This window comes from Penaeus chinensis, chromosome 19, assembly GCF_019202785.1.
Source record: "Penaeus chinensis breed Huanghai No. 1 chromosome 19, ASM1920278v2, whole genome shotgun sequence".
NCBI lineage: Eukaryota > Metazoa > Arthropoda > Malacostraca > Decapoda > Penaeidae > Penaeus > Penaeus chinensis.
The window spans coordinates 36,358,358-36,370,857 of record NC_061837.1 but is presented as its reverse complement, the minus strand read 5'-3'; the positions used below and the strand labels follow the sequence as shown (position 1 = coordinate 36,370,857).

General features: G+C 41.0%; 1 protein-coding gene across 1 annotated transcript in view; it reads right to left on the bottom strand.

Annotated features, from left to right (window-relative positions):
• The window catches only part of LOC125035062 (CUGBP Elav-like family member 4), a 620,541-nt gene that overhangs the window by 86,422 nt on the left and 521,619 nt on the right, over positions 1-12,500 (bottom strand). The window contains 1 exon segment of the mRNA XM_047627165.1: positions 10,834-10,962. Coding sequence (XP_047483121.1) covers positions 10,834-10,962 — 129 coding nt within the window.

Here is a 12,500-nt window from a genome sequence, read left to right as displayed (position 1 = left end):
ACACACACACGCACACGCACACACGCGCGCGGACACACACACACACGCACGCACGTACACACGTAGACACACGTAGACACACGTAGACACACACACACACACACACACACACACAGAGAGAGAGAGAGAGAGAGAGAGAGAGAGAGAGAGAGAGAGAGAGAGAGAGAGAGAGAGAGAGAGAGAGAGAGAGAGAGAGACTCGAAAAAGAAGGGATTCAAAGGCAAAAAAACAAAAATAAATGAGAGAACGGAAAAGAGAGGCCCGCATTGACCAACGACCTCCATCTAATTGGAACTTGACTACCCAAACGGTTCCTATAAATTCGAAATACTCACCGGATGGAATAACAGAGAACCTGATGTCCGAATTTGCATTCCCAAACGCCGGGTCGTTTCTAAAAGTTGACTGTGTAAACAGGAACGTTAAAAAAAAAACTTTGAGTTATAGCACGCGACTTGACATAAACTTGAAATACGGACCTAAAACTCCCAGTCTGCATAACAAACTTTTCTCCAACCCTGATTTAGTGTACCAGATAGCACCCTTGATCCTTAGATGCAACTGGCATTAAATAAAAAACGACGCTAAAACACCCTCGCGATGAAGCCAGATCGCCCGTTCCGTCTCCCAAGACATCTTCCTCGAAATGTTGTCGAAGTTCCAAACGGCAAATTAATACTTCCATAGAAAAAAAAGACTACCCTTTACAAATATAGACTATATCTGTAGAGGGACAGTCTTATATCAAGAATAAGATGAAGAAAAGAACGAAAGAAAGAAAAAGGGAACGTATTTGTGTTCCCAGGAACGTGATATTTACAAGTATTGTCATTTACGCATTTCCTGATTGTCACAGAATCATCTCGGGTCACGTGACCAATCTAGAGATCCCGGATGAGTCCTTGTATTTTGATTATGACTGCATTTGTTCTCGTATAAATCGAGGCGGTTAGCATTTACATTACCTGCGTTGAAAAGGAATTGTAATTCTGAATCTGAAATATGATTTTCCAAAGTGGAAAAAGGGGGATGTACTTTAAATACAAGATTATTCAGACTAACATCAAAATGGCGCCCGAAAAAAGCAACCAGGTTTCGAGAGAAAATTGAGTAACTGCAGAGCACATAGCCTAAGGAACCTGCGCTGAATAGTTCACTGAATACAGCACTTAAACCTCTCTTCTCATCTTCTCTTTAAGGTTGTTGTATATTATAAATCACAGGATACGCGTCTTAGGTCGTCGCCAAAAATATGAAAGCTTGAAAAGTGTTTTCGTTACTTAGCCATTAACTTTTAGGAAAAAACTGAGAGGTTGTGTTATCATTCATCCTGCCACCAACATCTATGTATGTATGTTTGTAGGTGTGTGTGTGTGTGTGTATGTTTGTACACATAAATATATATATATATATATATATATATATTATATATATATATATATATATATATATATATTCATATATATATGTATATATATACTTATATATATATGTATATATATGTATATATATATATATGTATATATATATGGATATATAAATATGGATATATATGTATATATATGCATATGTATGTATATATGTATATACATAGTATATATATATGTATATATATGCCTATATATTTATATGTATGCATATATATGTATATATATACAGTATATATTATATACAGTATATTATATATCATATATCATATATATATAAATATATATATATATATATATATATATATATATATATATATATATATATATATATATGTATATGTTTATGTACATGTATATGTGTATGTGTATATTATATATAATATATAATATATATATATATATATATATATATATATATATATATATATATATATATATATATAACAACAACACACACACACACACACACACACACACACACACACACACACACACACATATAACCAAACCACTACATATCACTATACGAAAATACCGCCTAAAAGTTATAGTTACGTAATTAGAATTAACAAATAATCCCTATATTTCGAAGTCTTTTAACGTGGCCAGGGGCTTTTATTTCCGAAATGACCAAGAATACACGCTAAAACGAATTTTTGAAGCGGCTTAGAAAAGGACCTCTGTTCTGATTCCATATGCAAATGGACTTGGAAGAAAGGGGGGAGGAGGGAGACAGATAGGGTGGGTGGGTGGAAGGGAGGGGAGGAGGGAGGCGGATGGGACGAGGGAAGGAGAGAGGGAGACGGGGAGGGAAGGAAGGAAGGAAGGAAGCAGAGAGAGAGAGAGAGGGATGGAGGGACAGAGGAAGTAGATAGGGAGGGAGCACGTAGAGGGAGTGAGGGAGGGAGGGAGGGTGAGAGGAAGAGTGCGAAAGGAGGGAGACCATCTTGAAGGATATTACAAGCAAGACTGAGAGAATGAAATGGCCGGAAGCTTATAAAAAGTAGACTGAGTTAGTCGTTGAAGGGGGAAAACGAGGGGTAGGGGGTAGGGGGAAGGGAGGAGAAGATGGAGCGAGGAATGGGGGGGGGGGAGACAAAATGGTCTGTGGGTGTACGAGGAAGAATGTGGGCGCGGTTAAAAGCATTACTGGCAACCCCCTCGATGCTGCCGCCATGTTGCTGTCATGGCGGCGGCGGGGGTTGGGGGCGGTAGGGGGGGGGGGGACGCGATGAAAGCCCCTCCCCCCTTGGAAAAACAAGATGTCGTTTTCCTTTTCCTTATAATAATAATAACTATAGTTATAGCACCTTTGGTATTGGTATTCAGTGTGTGAAATAGCAAGGCTAATTGTAATAATGCTGACAAGTAGAGAGAAATGGCCAGCTGTAGTAGCGGAAACAATATTGCCATTATCAGCAGGAGCAATAAGAAGCTTAATAATATTATCGCAATTATTTTCCTCATCGTTATAAAAAATAGTATCATTTTCCGTCATCGCCAACAGCACATTTACCGAAAATCTCACCCTAAGCCTTCCCGTGCATAGGCCTATAGCAGGTATGTGATGATAAGGTAGGAGGAGAGAAGGAGGGGGTGAGGGAGGAGAGAGGAGGAGGAGGAGGAGGAGGAGGAGGAGGAGGAGAGGAGAGGAGGAGGGAAGAGGAGGAGGAGAAACGGGGAGGAGGCGGAGCTAAGAAAAGGAGAATAGAGGTATGGGGAAAGGGGAGAAAAAGTAGAAGGGAGGAGGGGAAGGGAGGGAAGGGAGGGAGGGAAGGAGGGAAAGGAAGTGGGGCCTAAAGTGGGGATGAAGGAGGGAGGAGAGAGAGAGGGGGGGGGGGGGGGAGAGAAAAGGAGAACGATGACTTTCCGACATTATCCTTGATCACATTATGGCTTCTACTTTCCGATGCCCATAGAAAAGCCTTCCGGAGTCAAAATTGGAATACCATTTTGGGGAGAGAGGGAAGGGGGGGGGGGAGGTAAAAAGGGAAGGTAGAGGGGAAGGGTAAGAAACTGGGACAAGGAGGCGGGGGAGATTAAAAGGGTGGGAGAGGGAGAGGAGGAGAGAAGAAGAGAGGGAGAGGGAGAGAGAGAGAGAGAGAGAGAGAGAGAGAGAGAGAAGTAGATAGGTAGATATGTAAATAGAAAAAAAAGAAATCTAGATAGACAAGTATATAAACAGACAGACAGACATATAGATAAATAAAGAGAGAAAGTGAGAATAGGGGAGAAAAGCCTCGCCTCTCTGCCCATCCCCCTCCCTCCCAACACCCGACCCTCCACAACCCATAAGAGGGATTACCAATTTAAGTTTTGCAGAAGACCCATCGTAGGAAAGGGAGAGAAAGAAAGAAAGAACAAGAAAAAAAAAAAGGTGATGACGCACTGAATGAACCTTAAAAGGCAGGTCTCGGGAAGTGGTGAATTACCCTAAGCTGCGCCATGTCGCCCCATAATAGTGATGAGAGTGGCATTGAAAACTGTAATCATTTGAAGTGTCTGCCATCAAGTTAATAGGGAGGCTCGTCTATGTAGCTAATACACGCATACGGGAGCGTACGTGTGCGCTTACATGACGTGCAGAGGAGCGGATTCGTATATGAATGGTCGCGGAAGTAGGTATTAACGCACTCTTTAAATACAGTTCTAGAAATAAAAATGAGTGTCTGCACATACAAACCCACACACGCAAGCAAACAAAAACACACACACACACACACACGAAAGCAAGCAAGGACACACTCACTCTCTCGAACACACACACACACACACACACACACACACACACACACACACACACGCACAAGAAGCGCCCTCAATGGAGCTTCTCTTGCCTCCCGCTTTGATCACAAAACCCGCAAGAGAGAGAGTGATCTGTTCAAACCTCACAATCGCCTAAGTGTGATTAATTCGACTTCAATCTCTACGTTCCCGTCGGTCCTGTAATACATTTTTTTTCTTTTTACCTTTTGTTTTCTCTTTTCTTTTCAAATATCTACACTGGGGATGGGCGAAAGATGAATGGGGGAAAGGGAGCGGGAGAGGGAGAGGGAGTGGGAGAGAGGGAGAAGGAGAGGGAGAGAGAGAGAGAAACAATAATTAGCTACAAAGTTCTAAATCCCTTTTAAAGACGCGATTCGAACCTTATTTGTACTTTTCGTTTCGGTTTGTTGGGGACTCCCTCTCTGTCCTTTCCAGTCCACCTCTCTCCCTTCCCTCATTCCTATGAACTCTTCTCCTATTGTATCCTATTTCCCCCCTTTCCCTCTTTCCACTTTTTCTCTCTTCCTAATATCCCCTTTTTCCCTTCTGTCTGCATGCGCTCGAATCCCTTTTCACTCTCCCTTTCTTCCAATTCCCCTTCCTCATTAATTTTCTCTCTTTCCCGTTTCTCCTTCATTCTTTCTACTCTAGTCTCCTCTTCCCCCCTTCTTTCTTTCTTTCCTTTTCATTTTTATCCTTTCCAGTCCCGCTTCCTTTCCCCTTTTTCTTTTGCCCCTTCCTCTCTCGTCTCCTTTCCTTTGTCCCCTTCATCTTTCACCTTTCACTTTCACCTCTTCCTCTCTCATCTTCTCTCTTTCTCTTCCCCCCTTTCCTCTTTCATCTTTCCATTCTCCTGTCCATCCCTCCCCCCTCCCTCCCCTCTTCCCCACCCCAAAGACGGAAGCAAATGTGTTTCTCTTCTCTCTTGCAACACTTCCACTTCAGCAGCTTCCATCCCCCCCTTCCCCCTCCCTCTCCCCCCCACCAAAGGGCTGAGTTTCTGATGATCCTAACCCCGTGCACGCAATAAGGCTCCCTTTAGCAGCTTTAAGAATGCCGCAACTAACCCTTAAAGGCCCTGCGTTGGCTAGGCCTTTTAGTCATCTCCCTTGGACCGTGCATTTACGGGGTTCATCACAGGGGTTGGGAGGGGGAGCGAGACGAACCCTTGGGGTGTTGTTTAGTGTCTCGGGAGTGTGATCGGATGGGTAGCACCGGGGGCAAGATTAATACACATTTGTTGCTCCCTCGCCCATTTTGTCTGTGTTTTGGTTCGAGTTCTTTCCTTCTGCGCCCTGGTCTTTGCTCTCTCGTTTCCTGGGCTTGTTTTCTTGCTTATAGCGTGCGTTTCATGTTCTTTTTTTTTTGTAATCTCGCTTCTCCTTCTATTCTCTAACTTTTTCAACCTTTTCTGTCCTCTGATTCTTCTCTCCTTCTCCCTCTCCCTCTCCTTCCTCGTTCTGTTCTTCTCCCTACCTTTCAACAACTCTCTTCTTCCCTCCCACTTATTTTCTCTCTGCCTCTCTTTCCTATCCCCATCTTCTCCCACTTATTTTCTCTCTGCCTCTCTCTCCTATCCCCATCTTCTCCCACTTATTTTCTCTCTGCCTCTCTCTCCTATCCCCATCTTCTCCCACTTATTTTCTCTCTGCCTCTCTTTCCTATCCCCATCTTCTCCACTTATTTTCTCTCTGCCTTTCTCCTATCCCCATCTTCTCCCACTTATTTTCTCTCTGCCTCTCTCTCCTATCCCCATCTTCTCCACTTATTTTCTCTCTGCCTTTCTCCTATCCCCATCTTCTCCCACTTATTTTCTCTCTGCCTCTCTCTCCTATCCCCATCTTCTCCCTCTTATTTTCTCTTTCTCTCATCCCCTCTTCGTCCAGTCGTTGTTTCTTACATCGAAAACGCATTTGTGCTTCGTCCCCAAAAGCCGAATTTGCGCTGTGTTTCCTAATAGCCAAAATGATTTCAATTTGTTTTGCGTCGCTCTTCTGCCCCTTTTCTTTTTACTTCTGTTTTGTTTTTAGTGTACTCCTCGAGATATTATTATGAAAAAAATAAATGTCGAGTCTATATTCGCCGCCTAGTAAATACATAATTTGATTGAGTTGTGTAAAACCTAAAAAGAATTAAAAATAAAAAAAAAGATAAAAAACGGAAAGAGAAATTTCGATTTATAAGGGATCCAAATCTTTATCATTCTGTCGAAACCATGGATCTTTCGACATTCTATCACAGATAGCAAATAACCTTTACCCACCGAGAGTGGGCCGGAGAACAAGAGGAGACGGGGAAAGAGAAGATAAGAGAAGAGGAGGGAAGAGAAGATGAGAGGAAAGCACTCTCCCCAGGGTTCTATTAGGCTCTAGATTACCCCGGGGTCCTTCTGAGGCGATAAGAGACGAAAGGTTTGCTTCCAAGACACGTCAGGAAGAAGAGGGAGGAGGGGGGGGGAGAAGGGGGGAGTATAGGGTCACCCATCGGAGGAAAATGGGTGAGGGGAGGGTCCATCTTCCCCGGGGGCGAAGGGTGGGACGACCACCTACCCTGGGGGAAGGAGGGGGCGGGAAGGAGGGGGCGGGAAGGAGGGGGCGTGAGGGCGTCTAGCCAGTCCGTGGGCGGAACAAGACACAACACACGGGACAGTGGGCGAGGCGGTGAGAAGTGGGGATACAGGGGGCAGGGGGAGGGGAAGGGGAGGGGGAGGGGAGATGGTGGTATTAAAGGTGGCCTCTGATGGAGTCTCTCTCTCTCTCTCTCTCTCTCTCTCTCTCTCTCTCTCTCTCTCTCTCTCTCTCTCTCTCTCTCTCTCTCTCTCTCTCTTGTTCTCTAGATCTGTTACACAAACACACATGCACACATACACACACACACACACAAACAGACACACACACTTCCACGCAGAGAACACACAAATTCCGAAAGAAATAAGAATGGAAGAAAGATACATCGCCATCCCTCTCCTTCCCCCCTCCCCCCCCCCCTCAACCAAAAAGGTCTGGAGTGGTCGACTTGTAATTCCTCACAATCCTTTCCACAAACAACCATAAATAATTTAGTTTAATCTCAGATCCAGGAAAGGTTACAAAAAGGGGAGAGAGAGAGAGAGAGAGAGAGAGAGAGAGAGAGAGAGAGAGAGAGAGAGAGAGAGAGAGAGAGAGAGAGAGAGAGAGAGAGAGAGAGAGAGAGAGAGAGAGAGAGAGAGAGAGAGAGAGAGAGAGGGAGGGAGGGGGAGGGGGAGGGAGAGGGAGAGGGGGAGAGGGAGAGAGGGCGATATATATATATATATATATATATATATATACATAGAGAGAGAGAGAGAGAGAGAGAGAGAGAGAGAAGAAGGAGGAAAAGAGAGAGAGAGGACGGGCGAGTGAGAGAAAGAGAAAGAGAAAGAGAAAGAGAAAGAGAAAGAGAAAGAGAGAGAGAGAGAGAGAGAGAGAGGAGGGGGGTTATAGCACACGAGAGAGACAGAGAGAAACGACGGCATTAGGCACAAAAATAAAGCGAGGAGCAAAAGAAAAAGAGATAAAAAAGTAACTGAAAGGCCAGGTTGATTCAAGCGAACTCAGGTTTAATCGGAGGAGAAATTTCGTAGTTCTGGGGTGGGAGCGTTAGATATGCAGCCGAAACACAGAGACTCTACGGACTGACGCGATTGTTTTCACTACAATTGTTATTGACGGCGATGTAGCAGATTTTGTTATCATTTAATTTCACTATAATTACTGATGTTCCCTATTATTATCATTATTATTGTTGTCATTATAATAATAATTATTATTGCTATTATTACTATTATCATTATTATTACAATTATTATTATCATTACTACTATTACTACATTATTATTTTGCTTGGTACCATCATCATGTACCTCATTTTTATCACTATAATCATCATGATTATCATCATTCTCATAATCATTATTAGCATTATAATTATGATATATGCTCATAATATGTACAATACTGGCCTGATATCCACTTCATCATTATCACTATTATTAGTATAATTATCAAATTCTTGATTCATCATTATAATCATTATTAGCATACTTGCTGCTGCATAACTGTTGCTGTTGCTTTGTCATATTATCGTTATTTCTACTATAATTTTTGTTATTGTGAATATTGTGTTTATCATACCTTATATGACCATTACCGTCAAAATATTATAGGTAATCATACTGCTTTTCTTGCCGTAAAATTGGTAATCCTTTCCTCTCCATTATCATATTCCTCAGAGACACTGAGCACATCATGCACACATTTGTCAAAATGAAGATATTAATAATCATGAGGCTCTCTCCAATTCTCAACTTTATCATCGTTCGGCGGCTATATTTATAATTTATATTTGAAGTCATCGCTTCAGCGGACAAGCACTTTCGACCTAAGGGGACAAAGGCCATTAATTTTCAAGTGAATCTAAAATGTCAGATAAATGTCCATATCGTGTTTAAGAGGAGGAACTGCAACGCCATCTATATTTCAAAAGATCGGTCGACAGCAGCAAATTCTGTCGGCTATGACGCGACATGTCAGCAGTCTCATTCGTTATAATCTAAGTCTTCATCAAAGTCGCCCTCACATTTATAAATGCCACGACCCCGACCCGATCAGGGGAAGAAGGGCTGGATGAAAATCGCGAGCGAATCTGCCGCCACCATATCCCAATCAATCCGGACAAGCCTCAAGCACGTCCATATTTGAAGGCGAAAGCGGCGGCGGGTAATAACACCTGAGCGAGCGCGTGGGGAGTCAAATGGCAAAACGGGCGGAGGTAATCCAGTCGAGAACGACATGAATCTGTGTGAATTTATGATGGGCGGCGGCAAGGGACAGCGCCGCCGGACGCCACCACCTTCGTGTCAGGGCGGCGCGCTCCCGGGTTCTAATTATCTTTAGAAAGGACTTTTGGAAGCGCTCATTACGTGCTCTGCCTCTCTATGCTTTTCGCGAATCGTCGTCTTTTTTATGCGGGGGTCTATTCGTGCAATTCTCACCTCATAAAAGATATTTCGTATGATTACACAAATATATATATATATATATATATATATATATATATATATATATATGTATGTGTGTGTGTGTGTGTACATATATTTTTATATATATATTTATAATATATATACATATAAATATAAATATATATATATATATATATATATATATATATATATATATATATAAATATATATATAAGTATATATATACACATGTATATACACACAATCATATATTTTTCAAGCATAATGAAATGTTTCAGAACACAGTACATAATGGAAATCATCATAAATGCATATACAGAAACCTGGACACTTCAAGAAAATGTATCCTCTTGCATCGGCGTCTTGTTGCTGTCGACTTAAATCTCTGAAAGCATTAGAAGATTATAGACATGGACATTTTACAAGGTTGCTGAATCTGCACGTTTAAAAAAAATCTACTTTCTTGAGCTAAATTTTCAAAATATGATCTTAACGTTATTTTCATTTGAATTCTCGTTCTGGTTCATCTGAATTCTTTTTTTTTTTTTTTTTCTTGACACATAAATCTCAAAAAAGTAGATGCTCAAACGTACACATTCAGAAGTGGCGAGATAACCAACACAAGAAAATAATAAATATGTTTACTACACTGACATCACGATCAAGTGTTGTACACTGGGGACAGCGGGGACAGAAAGCAAGGGTCAGTCACTAATAAAACAAAAGCTAAACACCGTCATGCAAAGCGGGTGACAGAGATCGCATGTTATTGAGGTGGAGCTCTTTTCCCTCATTTACCCATTCCTATGTTTCTATTTCTTTATCTCTTTTCTTTATCCCATTCACCTTCTCTGTTTTACTATCGGTCTTTTGAGGGGTGTTTTAGTTTGGAATTATTCTTCCCTTACCTCTTCCTTGTATCCTGATCTGCATTCTGCTATGTTCTCTCTCCTATCTAATTCTTTTAAAATGCCTAGCTATGCTGCTTTTCTTTCTACCCTTCTTCCTCTTCCTCCTTTTTTTATATTCTTCTTGTTCACTTACCGTTGGTTGCTAATTCCTATTCCCTGTCTCCCTCTGTTCTCCCTCCCTTACAGAAACACAAGAAATACTAATCCTACTTCTGCCCCTCTTCTCTTTTCACAGAAATAGTCCTTCAGGCGAACATGCTTTGCCTTCTTTCTATTTCTTTCTTCGTCGCTTCTTTTTTGGGTTTTGCTTATTCTCCTCTTTTCTGTACCACCATCCTACATATATTTTTCTTTCTTTCTTTCTTTTTTTCAGGCCATCATGCTTTGCCTTCTTTCTTCAAGTCTGTCTCTTCCCTCCTCCTGCTCCTTCTCCTCCTCCTTCTTCCCTTCCTCCTGTTCCTCTTCCTTTTCCAAAGTGATTATCTACTCAAAATACCCTCCCTTATTTCCCTAAGCAGCAACCTATCAAAACTCAACTTCAACACAAGGCAACCATGCTATGCCTTCCTGTGAGTTTTCGAACTTTTCCCTTCCTCTATCCTCCTCCTCCTCCTCTCTCACTCTGACTTTCTTCTTCCTCTCCTTCTCTTCTTCCTCCTAGCCAACCCCACCAAAGGAAAATCTGACTCCTTCTTCCCCTTTGCTCCGTGAGAAAATCTCCTCCTACCTTTACTGGCTCCGTCCGGCCCCCTCAGTATGGTGCATTCCTCAATGTTCCCGTAGGGTTGGAAGAGCTGACGTACATCCTCTTCTGTCTGTTGTTTACTTAGCATTCCCACGAACAGTTTCCTGTCCTCTGAAATGACGAGAGGAACCCTTGTTGTAATCCTGCGTGGGGGCTCTGTGTGTGTGTGCTTGCAAGTTGATAAGCATTTAGCAAGAATTACAATCTTCTCTCTCTCTTTGGCATAGCCTTCATTTAGAAGTATAACTAAACATTAGTAACTGTCTGATTTCATCTTATCCTTATATTGTGAAATGATGAACAAGACGTACGCATTGAATCATGACAAAATAGAACAATATAAAGAGATTGATGACTCTTTAATAAGTCTCTCCCAGGTTTGATGACTCAAGACATCAATGCATCAGGTAACATGATTCGATGAAGCTTTTTTTTTTTTTTTAGAAACGACGGGACACTGTCTTAATCTCGTCAATTCTTTTATCATTATCGACTCTTTCGCCTTTTCTCTCCTTCGTTAATATTTCATTAAAAAACTATAGAGCAAAATAAAAGCCTTCTGCAACGTGGTGGTTTTTGAACGCGTAGAAGAGGATATAGCAGCTCTTTTTTGTTGTTTTTTGTTTCTTTTTTGCATTTTTTTTAGGGGGATCTTTCTTTTTTTTGGTTTGGTGTGCTGGGATCAAAGAGTTTTTACCCAAGGAAAAAATGTATAGATCTACATCTCTATTTGAAACTTAAAAGATATAAATATAAGTTCGGGACATAAAAAAAATATATATAAAAAACAAACTGGTGAAAAAAGGTATAATAAAAAATCTGTCAAGCACTTTAGTGTGCATTTCTCTTGGGTAGACTCTAAAGATGCAGGGGTAACTGCGAGGGAAGAACCTCTGTATTCCAAGTTCAGAAAATTTGCAAACCATTCTCCAAAATGCAAGTATGATGTTGCAAAATAATGCAAAAATGAAAACGTGTGACTTCTGGCTTATATATATATATATATATATATATATATATATATATATATATATATATATATAAAGTCACGCAAAATGACTGATATATGGGTAAAAAAGGGAGGAAAAAATGACATACTTGTCAGTTTGGTTGGGAGGGAATGTAGCATGGACGATATATAAATACATACGCGTATATATGCATATATATATATATATATATATATATATATATATATATATATATATATATAATATATATACATATATATATACATACATATATATATATATATATATATATATATATATATATATATATATATTCATATATGGTCGCGTGTGTGTGTGTATGAGAAACCGTGCGAGTGCTGACGACACATAACAAGGTGCGGTGTGTACGACTGTCACGTTCCACTCTTATTTACGAATTATTTACGCTTTCTTTTGAACATCAACACAAGCTACGAATGCACGATATTAAACGAATGCTGCTTGCATGGTTGTTGCAATGTTGCATGAGGAAACGTGTGGGTAAAGTGCAAGTTGCTTCGATTTCATTCATTTGATAAATGCTATAACTGTATTTTTTTCAGAATAGCGTGTGAGATAGACAGATAGATAAATAGATAGATATATAGAGGGACAGGGAGAGGGAGAGGGAGAGGGAGAGGGAGAGGAAGAGAGAGA